This window comes from Falco punctatus (genome assembly GCF_963210335.1).
Source record: "Falco punctatus genome assembly, chromosome: 1".
In the NCBI taxonomy this organism is placed as follows: domain Eukaryota; kingdom Metazoa; phylum Chordata; class Aves; order Falconiformes; family Falconidae; genus Falco; species Falco punctatus.
In genome coordinates, this window is record NC_137580.1 from 79124168 (window position 1) to 79148681 (window position 24514).

At 37.1% G+C, this 24514-nt stretch overlaps 1 protein-coding gene across 5 annotated transcripts in view; it reads left to right on the forward strand.

Moving 5' to 3' along the window:
- Positions 1–24514, forward strand: part of GRIA2 (glutamate ionotropic receptor AMPA type subunit 2) — a 97450-nt gene that overhangs the window by 69334 nt on the left and 3602 nt on the right. For all 5 annotated transcript variants that reach the window (XR_013927749.1, XM_080385191.1, XM_080385190.1 and 2 more), the window contains exons 7-13: positions 4350–4517; positions 4802–4906; positions 5618–5728; positions 6847–7053; positions 7555–7925; positions 11957–12155; positions 24483–24514. The exon at positions 24483–24514 is cut by the window's right edge and continues 216 nt beyond it. Coding sequence is in view for 4 of the 5 variants with exons in the window: in XM_080385191.1 (XP_080241317.1) it covers positions 4350–4517; positions 4802–4906; positions 5618–5728; positions 6847–7053; positions 7555–7925; positions 11957–12155; positions 24483–24514 (1193 nt within the window). In the remaining variant the exon portion in view is untranslated. The remainder of the gene's footprint in view (positions 1–4349; positions 4518–4801; positions 4907–5617; positions 5729–6846; positions 7054–7554; positions 7926–11956; positions 12156–24482) is intronic.

The window sequence follows — 24514 nt, forward strand, 5'->3', positions numbered from 1 at the left end:
TTCTTTTTGCTTGCAGGTTTATATATGTATGTACCTATTTTTTAATCAAAATCAATTTTTTTAAATGTATAAAATATAAAAATGTAGGAGTGCTTCTATATCTATATACAAATCTCTAGCAGGTACTTCTAAAATTACAAATGATTTGACAGAGTTTTGTGAATATTTTGACCAAAAAGTGCAATTATATACAAAGTACTATGAAAAGACAGTTTTGCTTTAGTGATCCTTACTAGCATTCAAGTAGGGAAATACTTTGCTGTGGGGAAAAATGCACGGAATTCATATGAGAGATTTTATTGAATATAACTATCAAAGCAAAATAAAGCTGTAACATATTAAAACAAGGGACTGTTTGATATCCCAATTTAGTCTGTGTATAGTGTAGTGAAGTATTAACAAACAAGGTAAAAAAAATGTGTAGTGAACCACTGGAAAAATATTACTAGTATAGAGCAGTAAGCTGAATATTTAATATACTCACAACCTACAAGGACATACAGTTTGTATCTTCACTGCATGTGATGTACATTTGTTGGTACTAAAGTATATTTAAATTGTTTAAATCTAAGGAAAAATGCTAAACTTTTGCTTATACCTATTGATTCTACTCACCTGCTGTTGCAACAAAGAACATTTCCTGTATTACCTCTCTTTGGATCTTACCTCTCTCTAAGGGAAAACGTTTGTATGTGACTTTAGACCTCTTTTCTCTTAACCTCTGTTGGTGACACAGTGTCCCTTCTGCTATTCCAATAACAGCCCCTACACATGGTGAGGAACCTTCTCCTGTGCCTCTTTCAGACTGATTTCAGCCTTCTTGAACAGCGTTTCACCTGGATGTGCCGTTGTGGCAGAGGTCTCCCTAGTGTCTCGTATACTAGCAGGCCTTTCTTTGACTGCTGGTACAGTCTGCCCAAAATACCCTGTTATTGTGTTTGTATTTCTTGCTGTTGTGTTAGGTTAGGGCTGAATGGCGAATTCATAGTCCCCTTGAGTGGGTTTAATTCGGGTTTAGTGTGTCTGCGGCACAAACATATGTATCTAAGCTGACCACCCTCGACTCCTCCAGTAGTCTCGGAAGCCACTGGAGATCAAATTAATGACATCTAAGGCATGAGTCATTTCATCTTAAAGGAGGTGGCTAACAGGTCAAATGAATCACACCTTAAAACGCTTGTTTCTCTTCTCTGGCTGTAAAAGAAACAATTAGTACGTCAAGGATAGATTTAGACATTGGAGATATTCCAATCCAGAAAAAAAACCCCAACTTTTTTTTCTTCTTTTTTTTGCATTTCTCTTTTCCACTGCCCAGGTATGTTCTTTTAATGTTATATTTTAAATCTCTAAGCATATCTCTCAACTTTGTCTTCAGCACAGGGACAGCATTGCGTTAAATGCAGGACTAACAGGCTAACATTACATCTTTTTGTAATACCTTACAGCTTTAAAATACATATACAAAAAAAATCTTGTGCTTCTGGTGGTGTCTCATGCAATTTCATCTTCAGAAGATCCAGTTACTGGTTGTACAAAATAGGGTACTGGGCTTTTTAGTTAAGGATTTCTGGTATCTTCTCAATTACTGGAAAACAGCTAAAGTTAGAAAATTCAACATCCTGCCAGTTTTTCTTGAACAGTGCATGATTAATATCTTCTGCTTAGTCTGGGAGGACTTTGGTTTTACTTTTCAAATTCATCTTTGCAGTTGCAGCTTACAAATTTTATTAAGATCTATAGTACATTATAAATCTAAGTGGTTTCTCTTCTTGGCAATTAGTGCATTTATTTATTTAGAGAGAATTCTTTTCATATGACGTGCGTGCAACCCGTGTTTCATAGCAAATAACATGAAGTCCTTAGGCTCTTCAGTGCATTATATTCTAGTTCATAGCCAGCTTATTATTATCATAGTTCTAGAAATACGAGAAGTGAGATTATTTTTTGCCTATTCTTTGCCATGTTTTAATTAATACAGGTGATTCTGTAGGAAGTATAGGTTAGTACTTATCCATTTTGTATTAAAGTTGCTGATTTAATCACGTAAAGTTGAAAGGAAGTGAAGTTAGGAGGTTTACACTGCTGTAAAACTAGTAGGCTGTAAGAGCCCATCCCACTTCCACAGAATAATATTCCAAATAGTGCTCCCACTTATTTTAATAGTGCAGATCAGGATGTGGATGCATCTCCAGTATAAAACAAAGTGAAGGAGGACAGAGCTAATGAATCCTTGAACTTAGGACAATTTTATTTGTTACACAGACACAAACGCACACAGCCACCCCTCTGCACAAGCAGGTTGTCGGGCTGTCACTTCTTGTTTATGGCAACGAGTTCACTTTGGTTTAGTTTGTCAGCTTGACATCTATTCATTAAGCTACGGATAGTTTTAATGAGCCCCATGAAGGTTATTAGGAGCTGAAAGTGTATGCAGAAAAAAGCAGTAAGAAATAATGCATGGGCTGTTTGCTTTCGTGGCATCTCCAACAACACGAAGGTGTAAGATGCTTATAAAAGATTTTGAGATCCTTAGATTAAGGCTGACAAACTGAATTAAAGCATGTGGACTTTATGTATATGGTGATGTGTATACACGTACAGATATATATTGGTAGAAAAAGCCCTACACAAACTGAATATATGACTGAGTTGTGAGTATTCAGGCCAGTAATTATTTACTATAGAGTTAATATTCTTGAGATGATGCGTTAAACATATCCCAATAACCAAATGAAACAGAATAACTGATTTAGATAGCACTGTAATATCTCAATTTCAAGCTCTTATTTTCTCTGCTACCTGAAGTATGTTTTGGTGGTTAATGTCCGTGCTGTATCCGAAGTTTCTTAAAAATGCTAGTGTGGAGGAATATGTTTCTGTACTGCAAAAAGCTACACTTAAAGAAGTATTGCTTGTCAGTCCTAAATAAATGAGTCCGGGTCCTTTCCCTTCTCTCTGTTACCTTCTGTCCTCGTCCCGACATCCATGTCCACCACTTAATCACTGCTACTCCAGTAGTAGCAAGTAGTATCGGCTCCAGCCTGTCTTTCACTTCATTCTTCTGCTGTTCTGATCCCTTTAAAGATTTCCATACAAGTCACTGAGAGAACTTTCTTGAGAAGATTCATATTAATTACCCAATAAGTTTTATATATCTGAAAAAAAAGAGTTCCACCTTCGTTTTCTTCCTTTCCAAGGTCTAACAATTGCGTACAGAGATGACCTCAATTCAGGAGCCTGCCTTGGTTACAAGAGTCTTCTGCATGACTTGATCTACCTAATTAAAATTCTCATTAAAGTCTGAGCCATTGAAGCAAAGAGCCAATATATCATTTCTCTCTGCTTTATAGTTTATATATTTTCAGCATCTAATAGCCTTCATAGGGATCATTGCATTCATTCATAAGGCTGTAAGAAGTTTTATTCTGGCCCATATTTCCAAAACTGTCCCTTCTATTTGACATAATTGCAGTGGTTTGGGCTCATAAAGCCCATACAACAAAGTCCTTGGTGTATGTGCACATGTGGTTTCTGTTGAGTTCATTAGTCCAGCAACTGAAGAATTTTACATCTTAAGATAACTGCTTTTGACTGCTTAGCGCCAGTTCTGATGCATGCAGTCACAGGATTCCTCCCTGATGGCTCAAAAGTTGTAAAGCTCCTTAAATTGTGTCAGACTAGGAACATGGGGCTCTTCCTCACCAGTACTGCTCTTTGAGGGGCAGTACTTCTTCCAGACGTCTCTGCCCAAAATGTGGTTTTGCATGGTGTTGACAAGTTATTGCACACTTGAAAATAGCTACCCCTGAGTTTTTATATTTAACAAATAAGTTAAGCACACATATATACAAGTGTATGCTGCTTGCGTTGTTGTGTATGTATGTGGGAGGAGATGGAGCCTAGAGATCTGTATATAAGTGCATCTCTGTGAAGAGTGTAATCAGAGGAACAGTTGCTTATTTTTAGAGGCTAAATCAACTTAAATAGTGGATTTTTATTTTTTTTTTGTCTTTCACCTCCATGGAGTTCCAGCCATATCTGCACACAGAAACGTGTCACACTTGTAGTGATAAAGAAATGTAATTCATACTGAAAAACAGTTGTAAATCCTTCAATGTAGATTTATTAGCACTGCCTCTAACCATTTTGATGGAGAACACTTCATTAATTTGCATAAATGCCCCTCAGAGGGTAGTGACCTCCAAACTAAAGAAAAACTGGTCTGAATTCAAGTATATCTTTTTGTTTTTATTTTTAATGTTTCTGTGTTTAAGGGATTAGCAAAGGTATGGGAAGGTATAGTGAACCCGAAGCTGTTTTTTTAATTAAATATTTTCACTTCTTTTCAGTATACATCTGCTCTGACCTATGATGCTGTTCAAGTGATGACAGAAGCTTTCCGTAATTTGCGTAAACAGAGGATTGAGATCTCCAGAAGAGGAAATGCTGGAGATTGTCTTGCAAATCCAGCTGTACCCTGGGGTCATGGTGTAGAAATAGAAAGGGCATTGAAACAGGTAGCTTCCCTGGAGTGAATGCTGGAATGAGTGCATGTGTGAAGTTCTCTATAAATGCTTGAAACAAACCTTGCAGCCTCCTAACCAGCCTGGATCTGGCTGGGAATAACGTGGAACTGAGCTCCTCAGGAACGTGTCTCATACTAAGATAACATTGTGTTTGGAAAAGAGTCTAAACTGGATATTTTTGAAATAGCAGTAATCATTGATGGAAATACAAAATGCATTTTCTAAAAAAGAAACAAAACTTAATTCTTCTACCGCTTTCATCTTCATCTATATAGGTTCAGGTGGAAGGTCTAACAGGAAATATAAAGTTTGATCAGAATGGAAAGAGAATCAATTTTACAATAAACATCATGGAACTCAAAAGTACTGGTCCTCGGAAGGTAATTTGAATTGTCTTACAGTGTCTTTAAAGGTTTTATGGTGCTAAGCAACAGGTTAAGGTAGGTAGTGAAACACTACAGATTAATTAAAGCATGAGTTGTGATAATATTTATCCATAGGTGTATTCCACAACCGTCTTGCAGAACAAAGTAAAAATATGTATTATTTCTTTCTAACTAATTTGTTCTTTCTGGTAAGTACTACATAAGAATATTTTTTCTTTCAGCTTTGTGGATTAAACTTTTTGCTTTCTGATCTGAATTGCTAAATGTGAGCCAGTATTTGGGGAAATATGCTTCTGAATGACAAATGCCGAATCAGCTTTTCAGCGATGTTTCTTTAAATGCGATTATCTTTCTGCTCTAATTCCAAACCTTTCAGGAAAAGCCAGTTTCTCATGTCTTCCAAATCGGGAGTATTTCGTAACCTGTTCAATCGTACAGTGTGTGATGCTGATACTAAAACCTGTTCATATGTGAATAAAAATGGTATACCTGTGTTAGATAAATTAATGTGAACAAATATTATTAGTTCAATCCTTTTATTATCTGTTATAGTCTTTAACTCTATAAATGGAAATATTTACACTGGTAAATCCATAGCTAAAATAGTTTGTAAGCTTAAATCGAGGGTATAGCAATAATATGTTTCACCTTTTCTATGAAAGTTCATGTTCACTAGTGTCTGTGCATCCTATAAACTCTCTTTAGATTGGATATTGGAGTGAAGTGGACAAAATGGTTGTGAATCCTCTTGATGGCCCTCTTGGAAATGAGTCTTCAGGACTAGAGAATAAGACTATTATTGTCACCACTATTTTGGTAATTAACCTCATATTTTGTCAGAAGACAGTCTGTCCTACAGTGATTTCTTTCTCGTCATTGTGTTAGTTTAAATATATTGTCTTTTTATTATTTGAGGTTGTGACCTGTTACTCATTATGATACATAAATAAAATGTGAACATTAAGGAAATGTGCTTCAGTATGCAGTTTTATTCTGTAGAAGACAAGTTGTCATTGATTTAACGTTCTAGAAAACTAAAATTTTCAGACCTGAAAATGGAAATTTAATACTTGCTTTCAAAGGAGAGGTGCTCTGTCTGAGAGCAGAAACATAGTTTTAGAGAACAGATTTTGCCAAACAGTGAAGAGACTGGTTCTTATGTTTCAGAATTATAGCTACTGTGGATTGGTGAAGTGTAAAATAAAACATTAAAAGTTGTATTCTATTTGTCTAGAAAATTAACATCATGTACTGTCACAGAACAGCATGTTTCTGGAAGTTACACAGCTTCTTCACCAGTTTGGACAAGTCACAGGCTAGCGTAGGAATTTCACTGAATGCAAGAATCGTTAGGTAACAACTGAGCAAAGAGGAGATACGTTACTTTAATGAAATTTATGACTCGTCAGCAGTTTTGCTGATGATAGAACTTTTCTGTGTAGTTACAGATACCTTAATGTATTGTTTGTGTAGTAATTCAATAAAGATATAGCTTGGAGAGCCTGAAGTATTTTCCCAGGAAGGGATGTGGTTGTGAAATAGGAAAGAATTTTCTTGTATTAAGACCACAAGAAGAGCGACTAAATATCTTTGCCTTCTTCCATCCAAACTGTGTGAGCGAAAGAAACTGATTTTGGAACTTTTTCTTCTCTGAATAACTCCTGTTAACATTCATGGTCATTATTAACATACTGCTGGGAATCACTATACCTGTAAGTATCGTTATTTGTGTATGGCTGTGGAGAATGCAGCTTTTAAATGTGTTAAGGACATGTCACACTAATAATTAATAGCTAACATATACATAGCATATATGATTCAGATGTTACCTTCTCTCTTCTTGTCACATGTAAAAGGAAACATTAATCTATGACTTGCACAACTGAAATGTTTGTCTCTTTACCAAGTAGCTAAGGCAAGTTCTTTCTGTGCAGGAGTCCCCATACGTCATGATGAAGAAAAATCATGAAATGCTTGAAGGAAATGATCGATATGAGGGCTATTGTGTGGACTTAGCTACAGAAATTGCTAAACACTGTGGATTCAAGTATAAGCTCACAATTGTTGGGGATGGCAAGTATGGGGCAAGGGATGCAGACACGAAAATCTGGAATGGGATGGTTGGAGAACTTGTTTATGGGGTAAGAAAATCTTTTATTATAAAGCCATTAAAGATGACTAATGGAAGGAGTGGAGTTCCGTTTAGTTTTCTCTGTAGAATAGAGGAAAATTGTGTAACTCCTTTAATAGAGAATTAGTAGGTTGTATTGACATGAAAAATTTTGAAAGCAAAGCATGGAGTTAGATTTTAAATGCAAATGAGGTTGGGAGGAAGTGACTGCATGTTTCATCTTTCTGAGCAAGTGAAAGACAATGTACGTTACTAACACTTTTAAATGTCATATGCTTTTAAAAGCGCGTGTGTAAAAAGGGAAGCTTGGAATTTGCCAACCATGTGATTATATGTATTGCAGTGAGAAGAGTTCCAACTAAAAATTTCTGAAATTCTCCGTAAGACATTCTTGGTGAAATGAATGTCACCGGCATCTCTGCTCTATTTTCCATTTGTGAAACGCAATAGAAACTAAACCATTCTTTGGTCATCGTATTAGCTATTACTTGCTTTTTTTCTTCCTTTACAGAAAGCCGATATTGCAATCGCTCCATTAACTATAACATTGGTGAGAGAAGAGGTGATTGACTTCTCAAAGCCCTTTATGAGCCTGGGGATATCAATAATGATCAAGAAGCCTCAGAAGTCCAAGCCAGGAGTGTTTTCATTTCTTGATCCGTTAGCGTATGAAATCTGGATGTGCATTGTTTTTGCCTACATTGGGGTCAGTGTAGTTTTATTCCTGGTCAGCAGATTTAGCCCATATGAGTGGCACACTGAGGAATTTGAAGATGGAAGAGAAACACAAACTAATGAATCAACTAATGAATTTGGGATATTTAATAGTCTCTGGTTTTCCCTGGGTGCCTTTATGCAGCAAGGATGCGATATTTCGCCAAGGTTGGTTACTCACCCATTTCAACTTTGTGCGTTTTTGGTCTCAGCCATCTCAGCGGGAGGAGGTTCATGGTGCATATATTTTCACTCTCAGAAAAAAAAAAAATTAATCGCTCTTTTTTTTCCCTCCTTCAAATCACAAAAGTCCTTGAAATACCAGCAGTTGTCTGTGACGTAAGGTCATGATGTGTTTGATCGATACTGTCTTAATGTCGATCGTACATTTGCCAAGTGAAGTTATATACACCATGCAGAGACTGTAAAATGCATAAGGTTCAAGTCATTCCATGCCTTCTTGGAGGGGTACCGTGTTTTTGCTGCATATTCCCATTTTACAGTTGACAGTGCTTATTGTTCACAACTGTAATGGGAAAAAAGGGTAACACACTAGTCACGACCTACGCAGGAAGCACTTTCCCTCTAAAACTCACTGCATATTATAACACAGTTATTAACCCACTGGTTTTCTATTGGAGAGCCTTCTGTAGGAGAGAACTGAATTAAAAATCATGTGATGGCTCCAATTTCATGTGAATAGTTGCAAAACGCTGCTGTTTTTCCATGGCCTAGTTCTAGAAAAGTCGCAAAGGAAGTGGCTTAAATGAATTTGAAGGTCCGTTTTATGAATGCATAATTCCTCATGGATTTTCACCTACTTTATAAGGGACAACTGTAAAGCACTTAACTTAATTTCTTTGCATCTCATTAAATATTCTATTTCCCTTGTGCAGAAGTGGTTCTAGCCTTGAGTCAGCAAAGTGGTAAGTAGGTAGGTAAATAACTACTTGCTGCTCGAAGGAACTATAGTAACAAGTGAAATAGGGCAACTGGGTTGAAGGAAATCAAATCAGAAGACCTACCTAATTATACTAAGCAATTTCACTTTCTTCCAAACAACCTAAAGAGAGACAGGGGACAGGTCAATTTCTGGCAGGTCTAGTGGCTAGTGTGCAAAATAAATTACACCAAGGGAGCACTTCTTAGAAGCTGTGCATCCCAAAAGGCAGCAGCAGGTTTTCAAGTTGTTCTACTGCAGAAATAGCAGAGCATTTCTTATCTGAGAACTTCAGCAATTCTACGTAAAAGCTGGCATATCACAGTGAGATATGGCAGCTCTTATGATGGAAGACACAATGCATTTGGCATATAATACAGTAAGAACTGTATACAAGAAATAAGGCAGTGAAGAGAAAGCAAATTGTTTCAGGTCATGACAAGCTGATAATTTCAGTCCTGTGGGGTTTTTGTGTCGATTACATACTTCACAGGTTTAGTTGTCTGCAAAGTCCTCTATTAGCTACAAAATTATTTTTATTAAATCAAGGCCACAGTAGAATAATGATCTGTTGGCTTTTTTATCACTGATTTACTGGCTATTGAGGCATGACAAATGTTGTGCACAGTTTGGTATCTTTTCAAAGGTGATGTAAGAATAATGATACTAAATAGTCATAAAAGGTGCACAAAACTCAATTTTGGAGATTCAAGGTTTAGTTTGTCAATGTTTAGTAAACAGCGCTTTATTTCATTACAAACATTTTTGAGGAAAGGGGTTAGTTTGTGCATGATCTGTTTATTATAAAAAGAGAGAAGGGCTGAAAACACCTCAGTTACTTTTGTTCTTGCACCAAAACTATCACTATGGAATTTAAACTCCCCAGCAAATGAAACGGAATAGATATGAAAATTACTATCTTTAGGCATCAGCAAAATAGATTTGTGAAGTTAAATTTTGCACTATTTAACTACTGTCATTAATGAAAATGACAACCACTGTAAGAATCTTAGAGCAGGCAAGTAACTAGGGCTTCTTGACTCTGAAACAGAAGGTGATGCTGAGTAAGGCTGGACCACCTGGATCCTGGTCTGCAATAGCAGTCCCTGTGTCACTATCAAGGGGGGCACAGAAACTGTAGTGCAGAACAGAATAAGATATTATATGGTAATGCTAACTTACAGCAGAGTTTTCCTCATCTTTTTTGGAGATGTGAGTGTACTCTCAGTACTGCCATACAATAAATACCTTTGTAAGTATAAGGTGTGGTGCACAAATTTAGGTAATTGTGCACAGAAATTAGTATTTGATGACCTGATGAATGAGGTGCTTGTAAAGTGGGAGTTCATACTAGCATATAATTATCAGTCTTCAGAAACTTTTTGAAATATACATAAAAAAGGAATGATTTATTTAACTGGGATGGACCTTATGGGAAAATTTTGAATATAAATGACACTCATAAAATTTTTACTTCTACAGTGTCATGTGACAGCATAATGTCTGGAATAGCATTTAATTTATTCTTTTTTTACAAAGTCGGTGGCAGCTTTGTTTGCCGACATGGGCTTTTGGAAATTATTGTAATTTATAGCAGGTGTCATCTATACAATATAAAGTGCCATAAAATTGGTGGTTATTAAATACATATTGTCAGAGATTTTACCTTTCAAATATGTATTTACAGTATAGTTCAATCTTTTAATTGTAGTAGAATTATTTTATACTGAGATTACCTCCATGTCAAAATAAGTATGTGATATTTTTTCAAAGGTGACAGAAAATTTGTTTGCAGATTAATCTCAGTTTAGAAGGAATTTGAAAGTTTTTTTTCTAAGGTCCTTTTTAATAACATCTTCTGGACCTTATCTGACTTGATTTTCATGTAGTAGAGTGAATTAGTGAGTCTGTTGTGACATGGAATAAATCTCTTAATGTCTGAATTATTACAGATATTTTATACACTAGCAATTAGTAAAAATGGTTTGTCTAGAATTGGTTCTATTTATTTTTTTCCCAGTTTAATAAGTCACCTGTACATAACTATCATGTTTAAATGTGCGTGTATATATATATATATGTATATATAGAGAGGGAGAGAGTTATATCTCTCTATCTCTAGATATATATATATTCTGTGCCAGAGTTAGTTTGAGGTCTCATTCACAATACAGTAGGCTGGGTGAGTGATTTGTAATTTGTTTACTTAATAGATAGAGGAGACATATCAAGACATACCTAAGCTACTGCAACGCCTTAGTACTAGACTTTCAACTACATGCACATTTCTGCCAAATAATTAAGCACATCTCCAAAGATTATGTACTCCTTCCTATAATGTCTTGTTTGGAAACAAAGTAGTAAGTAATTTCAAAGTTTAAAGGATCATTTTTAAAAAGTCAAGCTTGACAATAATGCAGTATCAATATTTCTCTACTATATAGTTTTCAAGTATTGAAACTCATTGAATTTCTTTAGTTGTGTGTTCTATACTGTTTCAGATATTTTCTTGAGTTCTCTTTTCTTCTCTCTTCTTGAGCAGGAGATGCAAAACAAAGATCCATAAGAGCCCAGCTGCTGCAGTTAAAAACATCAGATTATTATTATTTAAAAATATACTTTCTTCACCATTTTTCCGTACTATCACTGATTGTTTCATGTCTAGTCCCTAGTCTGTTAAATGCTTGTATCTTTCAAAAGTTGTGTGCACTTTTTAGTTTATGGGTATTCCTTGGGCCAGTTTTTATTGCAAATAATGCTATTTGTTTCTCAGTATAGATTATCCAGAGCAGCATAAACCATTGTTTTGTGGAAATCAGTGTTTGTCTGAATGTCTTAGGAAAATAGGCACTTAATTAATAAGTGCATACTGATTTGTCTGAAAACACTGTTTCACTGATTTTGTTTGATCCTTTTCATAATGTCACACAAATTCACTTTGGAGGCAATGACGAGCTTACGTGTTCAGTATAGCATGTTATGATGGGAGCAGTTTCCTTTCAGGGTGTTCCGAACTTTGAAGAACTGGATCACTAAATTCTCCCTAAAGTAAACTCTGGAGTCCTGATTTCAGCAAAGTCCAGGAGATGTAGTGGAGTATGCCTTGTTTTCCCATCTGATTAGTATGCAGAGCTGTGCTATGAGATAGCCTGAAACCCTTCCCTATAGTATAATGCATCATTTGCATAAAACTGATATTATGTGTTCCTTTTTAGGACTTTCATTTCACTTTACAAATCCATTTCATACTTGTTATTAGATCCCTGTCTGGGCGCATTGTTGGAGGTGTGTGGTGGTTCTTTACCCTCATCATAATCTCATCCTACACGGCTAACTTAGCTGCCTTCCTGACGGTTGAGAGGATGGTGTCTCCCATTGAAAGTGCAGAGGATCTTTCCAAGCAAACAGAAATTGCTTATGGGACATTAGATTCTGGCTCCACTAAAGAGTTTTTTAGGGTAAGAATTTCTGCTTTTTAGATTTGTTTCATTTTGAATAGGTCTTTGCTCATGTAAACATGTTTTTCTTAGGCTTTATTAAAAGGTTGCTATAAAAACGTGGCATGTGCAGCCTAACTCACAAGTATAAGTGATTTTATTTATTCATTGTCGTTAACATTTTTTTATCTATATATAAATAGAAGGGTCATGTTATAAGTATGTGAAGCAAAAGTGGCTGCAAGGAATTACCTAAAAAATATTCCACTGTAAAGTAAAAAACAAGGTATGTTCAGAGAAGGGAGTTGATGTCATTCATCTGCTTAATAGCCGTGGCATATTTTAGGTAGTCATGCAGTGAACAGGGACACGGGAAGGTGCACAGTCATGTTTTAATAAGTATTTCACATGATTTTTCAGGCTTGCAGATGGGGAATGGGATACAACCCTTTTATCTGCTGCAGTAAATCCATGCCTGCTTTTAAAAACAGTTGCTGTTTGTATTTGCACTACAGTGATGCCTTGGAAGCCTGTCAGTCCTCACCTTACACCTCTGTGTATTTCGGTTTTAAAAATGCATGAGACTTCCGATGTGTGAGTCTCAGGCTGCCCTTGAGACACCAGCTAACGGGGTGAAATCCATCCAGCAAATGAGTAAGACACAAAGGCTGCTGAGAAAAACACCGTGATGGTTTTGCCCTGTCTGTGTACTCTGCGTGTCTCTCCCTGTACGGTGGAAGTGGATATGAAGTGCTAGATACGAAAACCCTGATGTCTTCATGTTTTTGAACGGACGGTGACAGTGTTAGGTTTCAACAAAATGTATTTTCAAATGGTTATAAATATTGTGTTTACATTTCAAACATAGCCTGCCACGAAAGTGAAATGAAACAAGTTCTCATAAATATTTTTTAATGTACTTTATAGTTAGAGCAGTAACTGCTAGGTTATGGTTTTCACTTGATCCTGTAATGCATAGTTAACTGGTAACACACTCAATAGGAATAATGCTTGTTTCAACTGTAGAAAAGCATTGTTTTCTGTTTTTAATGGTAAGTCCAGTAATAAGACTTGCTGCTGATTGCATTCCTGTTGGCTAAACCAAAATTAAGATCAGGTGTGTAAGCTAGTAAAAACGAGATTGGGTTTCTGCGGAGTGTTTAGAACCATGCAAGCATGTGTTTCTGGTTTTGTGAGCACATAAACCTTTCAGATCATGGCTATACTGGGGATGGAATGTGAGCTAACAACAGGTCAGTTCTTCTGAATAGTTGTTCTTTAGAGATTTTTAAGCTTTCTTTTAAAACAAAAAACATTTCTATGTGCATCCATCCGTATGTAGTTCTTGTGCTCCTAGCACATATATACATCTTTACAATTACACTTTTATACAACTAGTGTTCCTGATTATTACCTGAGCATTAATAACTTATTTTTGAAAAGATCAGGTGGAGGTTTTGTGGGGGCATAGTCTTCACATTTTGTTGTTACCTTTGACACCGCACAAACAAGGCTATAATAATCTCTGGAAATTTCATCTCAGCAATTTCTATCAGAAACAATTGGGTGCATTGTGTGTAATGTAACTCCTTAGCCTGAAGGCTTTATGTAATATTTGCTAAAAATCACTTAAACTTGCCCAGTTATTCTTCAAGAAATAACAGCTGTCAGAATTTCTTTCTAGAAGACCTGAAACTCAAGTTTCAAGAATGAAACTCTCTCTGCTGAAGGTAATGTGCAAGCAGTCTCTAGCATTAAGGAGACCAAAACTTCACCCAGACCATTTCTGTATGGTGACTGGATTGGAGAGGCTGTGTGATTATATATGACCTGAAATTTGGACTCAAATCCTTTGAACAGCTGGAAACAACTTGGGTATTTTTCTAGAAGCAATCTAAAGTGGACTGGCTTTTTCTGTGTCACTGTCATGAGTTAAAAGAAACTTCCAGGTTTTTTTCAGTTGGTCTGTTTTCTCTTTAAGAAGCGACATTATTTTCAAGTTTGTTTTCTATTAGTGGAATGTGTATTGGACCTAAATCTTTACTAGTAGAGCCCCAATTCCTGGAAGTGCACAAAATTAACCATCATTGTATGCTGGGGCTGAGAATAGTAAATGGAATTTTCTTCGCTACTAGAGAATGTTTTCTGATAATACTTTACACAAGTGAAAAAGAGATGTTCCTCAGCATTTTCTAAAAAGGAATTCTACGCAATAAGCTAGATGGTGAAAGTTAGCTGAAGAATCCTACCCTGAATAGCTGAATGCATGTATGCGATGTTGATTGAATGAGGTGAGTTCAAGACTTTGTCCAGCTTCTATGACAGCTTAAATGACATGAACTTGTTGAGATTCTGTTAGTTTCGGTATGTCAGGGATGTCACATTAGCTTGTTCTGTTTTGGTTTAGGATTCTAGTTTTTCAGCCACATACGGTAAGTACATAGAAGTTCATGTCTGCAGTGGCTGTGGCTGGCTCCAGTGGCTAATGGTAAGTAGTCATCCAGGTATAGGTTAGAAAAAAACAGGTGGAGGAAAGCTCTAGTGGCTTACCACACACCCTGCAGACAATATGGGAGGAGGAATATGAGCCAGTCCGTATCACTTGACTTGGAGATCATCATTACAGCCTTGGTAATCATGACAAAAGATGTATTGCCTTTGCACCGTACCCTATTACAGGTGTGTACTCCCTAACTTTAAAGGTAGTACAGACTAGTAGGAGATGTTCTCGCCAGCAATGAGTAGAGCATCAATTGGCACTGAATCAAGAAACGTAACTGAGAAAAAGAGGTGAAAAGGCATTGTACACAAGTTCCTGCTGCTGCTTTAAGATGAGAAACAGAGGTTTGGTACATCCTGCATAGAAAATATTGGTGCAAAACTAATGGACTTAACAGTATTTTAAAAAGAAAAAAAGAAAAAGGTAATGACAGAATTTTGCTGAGCAGTAAACATCAGCAGGAACCTATTACTTCTTAGTAATAATGTTATAAAAACACTCTTTTTCTTTAATGGCAGATCAGTCAGGTCGCTTGATAGTATATTTGAAAACTACCAGAATGTCTCTTGGTTTTCCTCGGGAATTCTCAGAGTTGCTACTGGCAGAACTGCAAGTACGATCCAAGTCTTCAGAGTTCTGTTCCACTGGGTTGGGATACTTACCACTCCTGACACTTGCTAGTGCCTCTTGTCTTAGGCAGAGGAGTTTTTTAGAGTTTTTAGTGCAACTGAAAGCCTAAACAGAGATACGCAGTGCACTGCTGTTGCATTTTCTCTTGGGTTTACAACCTGAAGTAACGGACAAAACATTGAAGAAAATGTGTGTGGCTGTGGTTTTTCAGAAGCGCGTCGTTTTTCTCAAAGCAGTAGTGGATTGTAGTGGTGAGAATGTGACAAGCACAGCTTGGAAGATTCAGGAGTCATTTCAGTTGATCTTGTACAGGCAAATCATCTCTATAATTGTCAGATCACAGATACTACTTGATGGAGCAGGAGATGGTGGGGCAGTGGAATTGCATCACTGTGGTACGTACTAGCGATGCTACCCAGGGTCACACAGTATTTTTACCTGCAGTGATTTCTCAGCAGCTGCTGTAATTGCAGTTGATGTGCATTAGGCAATGCACACAACTGAACTTCGAAGGGGAAAAAAGTCACAAACCAAGGAGACAGCTTACTGCTTACCTAACACTGCAGAAATTAATTTGAAAGCATTTTCTATATGTGTTAACTCCTGAAGTTGCTTTGCTTAATTTCATGGGTTATGGCACTGGAAGAAAGAAACAAAGTACAACTGCGTAAGTATGCAAGCTTGACGTTCACTGAAACTATTCCATGCTTTTCACCTGCTTGAAGGCGTACTGAAAATTAACGTCAAAGGGATACAAAGAGGACAGAAACTAATGACTTCGGCAATTCAGTTGTGTTTTTGCTGTATGCCTAGCTCTGTTCATCAAAAAAATGTACAAATGTGATAGACAAATCAATCATGCTACCTTTTTTTCCAATTTTAAAGATGAACTGTGGCTATTAGTCCCGTGTGTAAGGTAAGAAGGCAGCTCCAAAAGAAAAAGTGACGTACAGAGCAGTAATTAGACTAATTTACATTCTCCCTGTCTGCATTAGTTTTTATTGAAAATCTTTTTTTATATATATGTGCCTGTTTTTGAACCAACAGCGAGACATTGTCAGACCAATCTGTTTCATTCTGGTTTTATGGTCTTTCAGAGTAGATCCTCTGCCAAAGTAAAAGCAAGCAGAACTGCTCCAAAACAAAGAAATAATATTTAGCTTTGACTGAAAAGACTATGCAAGAGTTGCTTATTCTTGGTTAAGAGGCAGGAGTTCCAGAACCAAAAGTTGGACAAGGAAAAAATGCCAAAAGGATGATAATCCTTGCTGGTTTATAAAGAAGTATTCTTCCCTATTGCTGAGGAGACCCCTCAAGTTGTTTCTCCTGCAAAAGTTGTCTGTTGGGAGGCAAAGAAAATGTGGCCTGAAGATCAATAGTACTGAATTTTCTGAGGATCTTCAAGACAGTCCAGTGCCACTACATTTATGAGTACTTTGAATTTTTTTTTAATTTATAAAGGTATTTAAATTGATGATTGTATTACAAGAGGTTATGCACAAAAGGAAGTATAGCACAGTCTGGTCTGTCTTTACACTCATCAAGGTATTCGAGCTTCTAAAAAATCCTTACAGGAGATCTCTAAAACCAGTGAGAAGAAACCTTTTTTTTTTTTTTTTTTTTTTAAATGGAATTGAGGTAAAAAACTATCACTCGTACCTCAGCCTCAGTTTTTGAAGTTTGAGATGCAGAAGAATTGTAGAACGTATGTTTCCGGAGTTAAATTTTGACTAGTGCCACAGCAGCCTTTGAGAGAAGAAGGAAACAAAAGGCTCAGTTACAAATATCCTGTAACTTTCACCACAAACTCTACTTGGTACATTAAAAGGCAGGGGCTGTAGGACTGGCATTTCACGAATCTGTGAAGGAGGTATGATTGCAGAGTGGGTTTGGCTTTTTAACTGTGACAGAACAGAGCACGTACCTGGCTGAAATAGGAAGGAGAAGTAGGTCTGAGCACTGAGATAATGGAAAGGCTGCCCTTTGCATCCAGGAGCGTATTCGTGAAGATATGATTAAACTTTTTTGTGGTCTAGAGGGTTCAAGTGATTTTCAGCTGTTTTCTTGGTTTATTGAGGTCCTTGCATCTGTACAACACACAGAAGAATTGATTTAGGACATTGTGAAAGTAATTTCAGAATAAAGAATGCAGTAATCAGTAGTTCCTGTTTCTCCTCGAAGCATCTCTTTTTGTTGTTTACCGGGTTTCATTTTTTCTTCTCTCTCCACATTACTCAAAATCCTAATGTTTTTTGCAGGCAGCTCAGTGAGCCTAGTGACCAAAACACTGTGGTGCTTCAGAAACCTTGTTACATACATTACTCAGAAAGCTTACTTTCAAACTAGTTTTTGCATAATACTTATTAAGTGTATTCCTTTCTAATGGATTTTTTCTTCCTTGTTTTTAAGGACAAATTGTTTCTGATAAAAGAAACATACTATTCCCTAATCTTCTCTTTCAAATGTTCATGAAGTTTTCTTAGATTTCTAATTAAAGTATGTTGTGTAATTTTGTGCTGGGCCAAAAATGAATTTGCAGTAGTATAATTTGAAGATTCTCCACCGTTGTGTAATTGAATTTATACATTGGTACACTCTAAAATAAGTGTGAGTGAGTACAAATTCTGTTTGTACTACTCCTGGGGGCAGGATAATACCACATTTGTTATGGTTAGAAGCATTCTTTCATTTTTCAGCCTAAACGTATTTACAGCTAGTTTATCCTTGATTGTTACAATACGTTAATAATTTTTATGTAGGTTTTTTTTCTTCCTGGTGTTGATTTTCCTGATGTATTAATATAGAGCAAGTATGGGGTGGGGGGGGTACTGAGCTTTCATCTCTGTCAACAAAACAGTATTTATTCTTGATTTCCAAGCAAGGCATTTTGATTCCTGCTCATCTCGTAGCCCTTCTACTTGTGTGTCATAGTTTCATTTCTATCATTCGAGTGCTCAGAATTCTCCACTCTCTGTAAATAATTTCCCTTTGTCTGGCTTGATGTGTCTTGATATCCCAATTTCCTTTCCTACAAATGCTAGTAATTTCTGTCTCGAAACGTTTTCACTCTGAAATGCCACCTGAAGCTGTGCATGCTGTGCAGTACTTCAGACCAAAAGAGCCGTAGGCGCTTCAAATACTTTTTCATTCTTGCCGAGTCCGGTCAGTATGTTTATGGTCCGAGACTCTGGCAAGAGCACCTACAGTTCACTACGTGACTGCTCGAGAAAGTGCTTTTGTGTTTTGGGATTTAGTTTATTCCCCCTCCCACAGTTTGAGTGCAGTGAGTTGTTTTCATTTTGCATCCATCTTGTTTTGATCATTTCCATTTCTGTATCTTCATTCCTATTACTTATTCCCTTGTATGTTAATCTCATCGAAAGCAAAGCTAAAGTATACGATTAGATTGTGGTCCCACGTGTAGATTGTCTTTGTTCTCTGTGTTTCTTCCCACCACACAGCAGATACTCTTTCCTTTCTCCCATTCTTTTTTCACTCATGAAGTTGGACAGTCTGCTGCTGTTCACTGTTCTGCTCTGTTCAGTTTATATGACATACTGTGTCCTTTACGTTACCAGGTTTCCCCGATCAAATCAAGATCCTACTTAAAAATCTACATTTGTATTAGTGGTGTAGCAAAGCTGTAGTAGTAGACACTGTGACGTGAGTGTAGTACAGCTGTCCCTCTGTCAGCAGGCTTATTACAGTAAAGTCGGTTCTAGGAGTGCACAGTGGATTTTCTGTGACCAGCACGTCTAAAAGAACAGATTTTAGGTTTAGGTCATTTAGGTCATCAGTGTGGAAATTACTTTGTCTGACATTTGCCTGAGTTTTTCATGAAATGAGATTGAAGTGGTCTGCTTGGATTTTATGAACATGCTGCATGATGGGGAGGAATTTTGATTCTGTGGAAATCAAAATTAGTAAGTCTCAGAGGAGGAGTCATTTCAGCAAGTATTTTAACAGCAGTTAAATGGTCTTGAAACTTTAACATCCCTTTGTTAGACAAGCCTTCTTGAACACTTAACTCTTTAAATCACATGAAGAATATGATGACGTAAGGTCCTTGTCCTTGCACATGCTTGGAGAAAATTATTTTAAAGAGGCTTTTGAGGAATAAGTTCTTCAGATATTAATAAGACCAAATGTTAACAATATTTTAAGTATCTCAATTAAGTAATGGAGACCGGAAAGCTGTAAAACGACATCTTAAGAACATGCAACTAATTTTTACAGTACCGAATAAAATTAATAATATATTACAAAATTTAGATCTTCAATCTATTTAAACTTTCATTCACCTTAAGTATTCACTCAGTATAAACAGGGTTAGGTGTTTTAAAGTACTTGAGCTAATTATGGAGGCTGAAAATATATTTTTGTCCTTTTCTGTCTTTTTTGGATGTATCAATAACCGACTACTGTGTAAATCGGCAAGATTTATTTGTTGTTACGCTTTCTGGGTTCTGATGGCAATACCAATTTCTGTCCTTTTATTTATTCCGTAATTATAGATGGAAGGTCAACAAGATGGTTACACAAAACGTGTTTGAGAACTAAAGTTCTGCTCCTGCAGTACAAGATCATAGTCTAGTAGAATGTTAGTAGTCTGAGGAGCTATTTCTGTCAGTGACATACATTCTGACATACTAATTACAGCACCCCAATTTTAATAATAATAGGTCTTTGAATGACAAAATGGAAAAGTTATCTGATGACCCACAAAAGACAGTTAATTAATTTGATAAAGCTTTGCATAATTTAATTTCCTAATAACTTTCTTAATGAAGGCAGTATTTTACATTTAAATGGGATGTGTATTTTGTAGTAATAGTAATAATAATAATAATTTTCATAGTCAAAATGCCCAGTGGTGATATAATATTTAAAAAAAAAAAAAAAGTGATAGCTCCTGGGACATTTTTGTGTCAGTTACTGTATATTCATAGAAGTAGTAAATAATGGGAGAAGTGTTCATTGTGAATATCAGGGTCTTGTACTGTCATGTTAGTGTTGATTGTAAGACCAAAGTTATAATTAGCTTTTAACATTTCATATACGCTGGAGTGTCACCTTGCAATAGCAATCAGCCACAGTAATTAAGAGCAGTGCAGATTATTTCCATATTCTTGCATTCTTGTAGTCACATAATACAGCAGTCTAAACGGTTCTGTTGTTCGGATGGATGACAGCCAGCTGTGGTGGTTTTTATGGAGCACTGCTGTCCTTTCGGTTTTTGTGCCGTTAGTGAAAGAGGATGTATGAAAGAGATGTGAAAACCCAAACTGCACACAGGACACCCTGCGTTCACAACAATTCTGTTTCCTTGTGGTTTAGTCCACTGTTGCTGATGACTGCATGCTTTTCATAGAACCATAGAATCATTTAGGTTGGACCTTTGAGATCATCAAGTCCAACTGTTAACCCAGGACTGCCAAGTCTATCGCTGAACCATGGCCCTGAGCACCACACCTACATGTCTTTTAGATACCTCCAGGGATGGTGAGTCCACCACCTCCCTGGGCAGCCTGTTCCAATGCTTCACCACACTTTCAGTGAAGACTTTTTTCCTAATATCCAACTTAAACCTCCTCTGATGCAACTTGAGGCCGTTTCCTCTTGTCCTTTTTTCCAAAGTGTAGTTTAAGGAGATGAAGATTTGCATAGGAGTAAAATATGTGGTCAACTATAGTACTGGCCAAATTTAAATAACAATGTAATGTGGGTTGGACTGTTTGTTTGGTTTTCCACAGTATTTTAATTAGGATAAGTGTACATGCTTTTTTAAATGATTAGATAACGTTGGCTTTATGAGTGAGTGTGTGTGTGTGTGTGCGCAGAATGCTAGATCGAGGTCTCTTTAACACTGCAATGTTCTACATCCTTTAGCTCTACCTTTCAAATAAAAGGCAAATTCTGAAAACAAAATAATGAAGGAAATAAAATGGCACATTTCTGAAAACAGAATATATTAATAAATATATTGTGTAGCAATATAAACAAAAAAACTTAGAAGTCACAAATACCCCCTTGTGGGTCGTTGCACCTCTATTTTTTATGAGTCTAGACAAGGTCAAGGACTAGGTAGGGATCAGGAGTGAGCTGTATGAATTCCAGCGTGATGTTTTTCAGTGGTCATGGCTGCAGAGGACTGTGCGGTCACGGCAAATTAAGTGCTATTTTTCTGGTGATGTTTTTCATTACAGATTTTTGTTTCTGTGGTTGCCGGGTCAGGTATTCCTACCTTCATTTGCACAGCAAAGACCCTGTAAGCCATCTAGTGGGAGGTTTCTTCTTAACACTTGACCGTGTGGGAAATCTGTGCCTTGCACCTGATCCAGTTCAGCTGTCCAGCACCAGCCCCTCGGTCCGTCCTGGGACATCCTTCCCACATACCTGTTGTGATCAGTGTGTGAAATGACAGGGGGAAGTAGGGAGCTGCGGTTTTTTGAGGTGGAATGACAAAAGCAGAACAGGCTTTGATAGATCTCTGTTACTCGGTATGTATCAAAACCTGTAAAAGGTCATTTTAATAAACCAGGAAACAACGGAGTAAGAAAAGGCAGTTAAGTCAGTTTATGAACCTGTTCATGACAGTTACCGAACTGGAGTAAAGAGTACTTGCTTGCTTATTTAGTATTTGAATGTTTGTCCAAGAAGAAAATAATGTTTTAAGTGTCAGCATAACCTCTTCTCTTCTACAACATGGAATCCAAGTGCCTTCCAACAAAAGCTGTAGTGATGAGCACCGGGGTGTGTGTTGTCTGCTTTGGGTTGAACTGAACCATGTGAGACAGCTTCAGGTTTCCCCCTTTATAAAGCAAACCTATGGTAATTCATGAAGTATCGCTGAAATTGTTTTTATAACGCTGTCAGAACCTCAGAGTCCCTTGCTTAGTTTGTAGTGGTAAACCCCATGCAGCGAGTTGGGTGTACGCTGCCGAATGAATGTTGATGTGTGGTAAGAATGGGATGGAGTATCTGGGTTTAATTAGAGAGCAAGTTTAGAGAATGAGAAATGAGGGAAGAGTGAGCTCCTTCATAGGAGGCTGGGGTGTTCTGAGTCCAAGCCTGAACGGGCTAAGGAGGAGACTGAGCCCCTGCACAGCTGAACGCTGGCAGCTTTGCTTCCAGGGAAGTCGGCAACAGCAGCAGGTCTTGGGGGAACAGATGACAGAAAGCTATGCACGTAGGATTTAGATTTTCTTTCTATTCTCTGGTGAAGCTGATGGAGCTGCTGATACATTAAATGGCCTAACTTGGATGAGCCGGTGGGAGTTTTTCAGGCGTGGAATGTCAGTTGCTGTTAGAGGCACTTAACTGTGTGTGCCTGTGTATCAGGTACGTTACAAGCAGGGAAAAGTGCAATATTGGGGTTTTTACTGATACTACATAGTGATAGTTTACTCTGTGATCTACCTGCTTTTCAAAGATGGTGCAATACACCATATTTTAGGGTTCCCCTGATTTTTAGGATCTTTTTTGGATGGAACAAGAACAGTGCATGCACAATAGGGCAGATGTTCCAAGAATCTGAGAAACCCACTCTTGCTTCAGCACCCGGTCACTTTGCTCAGTCATTCTGGTCATGCTGAGTATATCCAGCTATTTTGATATTGACAGGTATACTGAGTATGTGTAGGTCAACAAATAAGCTACACAACTTACCTGCAAGGGAACTTTAAAAAAGCCACCTGTGCCAATGTACGTGTAGATTCTGGTAATAGTTAGAATACATAGATGTTTGGAAACTTTCAGTGGTTCTTATCACTGCCAGAACTTCAAATACTAGCAGACATACAGAGACCATGGAGAAATTTGTGCCTCAAAGTCTTCCGAGACTACATTGTTGAACAGGAAGGTGAGGGTAAGTCTGGGGAAATGATAATGCTGTGCTACAAGAACAGTGAAGCCTTGGGTTAATGAGGGCATTACTGATGGTTTTATACTCAATTCATTTATTTTTTAAATGATATCTTTATAGGTGTTATAGCAGAATTGGAGTTCTGAAGTCTGTGTTACAAAATGTATTTAGTAGATAAGTGCTTCTAGTACATGTTATCATAGTATGGATTTGGTATACTTGCTCATGTAACAGTAATATCTCACAGAACTAAGGTAACTACAAAACCAAGTGGTCTTGGTTTTCTACGGTGAAGTAGAAATACAGTAATAGCTGAGTTACATGCAACGTAGTATGAAATTTGGAAACAGTTTTATTGTCTACTTCATATTAGGTTGTCTTTAAGAAATTTATTTAGGGTTGACTGTCAGCTACCCTGGTGGTTCTACAGATATTTTGGTCAGACAATGTAGAATGTGAAATGTTAGCACCTTTAGGTTTTCCACTCAGCTTACACGAAAGGAGATAATACAAACCTATGCCGCCTTAATTCTTCATTAGAATGATACAGTATACAACAACATGAGAAATCCAACTTCATACACTCTTTCGAGCTGGTGGGTGTTACGTGTCTTGTCAGCTGACCCATACTGCTTGATGTTTCCTTGATAACACTGTTTCCTTCCTGATGCCACCTAGGTGGCAAACTTTCTTTTCCTCTATTGTTTTTTTCCAGGATAAAAATTAGCAATCAGTTGGTAGTTAAAACTGCCAATTATAGTTATAACTACCAATTGGTTAAAGCTAAAGATACTTCAGGTATCAGCCTTTCTGAAAGGAAACCCTGACCTGCTGAGTTGAGTTGGTGAGGTGTGTGGAGCATTACAAGTAAGAACAGCCTTGAAACCGATGCCTCACTATTAACATTCCCTTCAGGTTTCACAGCAATGTTAGTTTCCTCTGTGGAGCAATCTGAAGTTTTCTAGTGCCCCTGACACATTTCAGCTCCCCTCTCGTTTGCATAGTGCACAGCTGCAGAGAGTGGCAAAAAAGAAGATAATCTTGTTTGGGAATTTCTGATGCATATTTTGCTGAAGTTTGACTATAGATCTTATTTTTTTAACCTGGCACACCTCTTACAATGTGGAAGTAGCACTGTTTGCCTCAAATCTGTTAACAAACATAAATATAACAAATACTATGACCCATATATACAATGACAGCATAATATTAATGGAAAAAGAGAATGTCGTTGCTGCTGTCTTTCAACATGGAGTAATAAACTAGCCTAAAACTGACATAATCATATTTTCCCAGGTGTGCTTTTGCTGTATACGTAAAGATTAGTTAATTAGGCTTCATATTGTCTCCACAGAGATCTAAAATTGCAGTGTTTGATAAAATGTG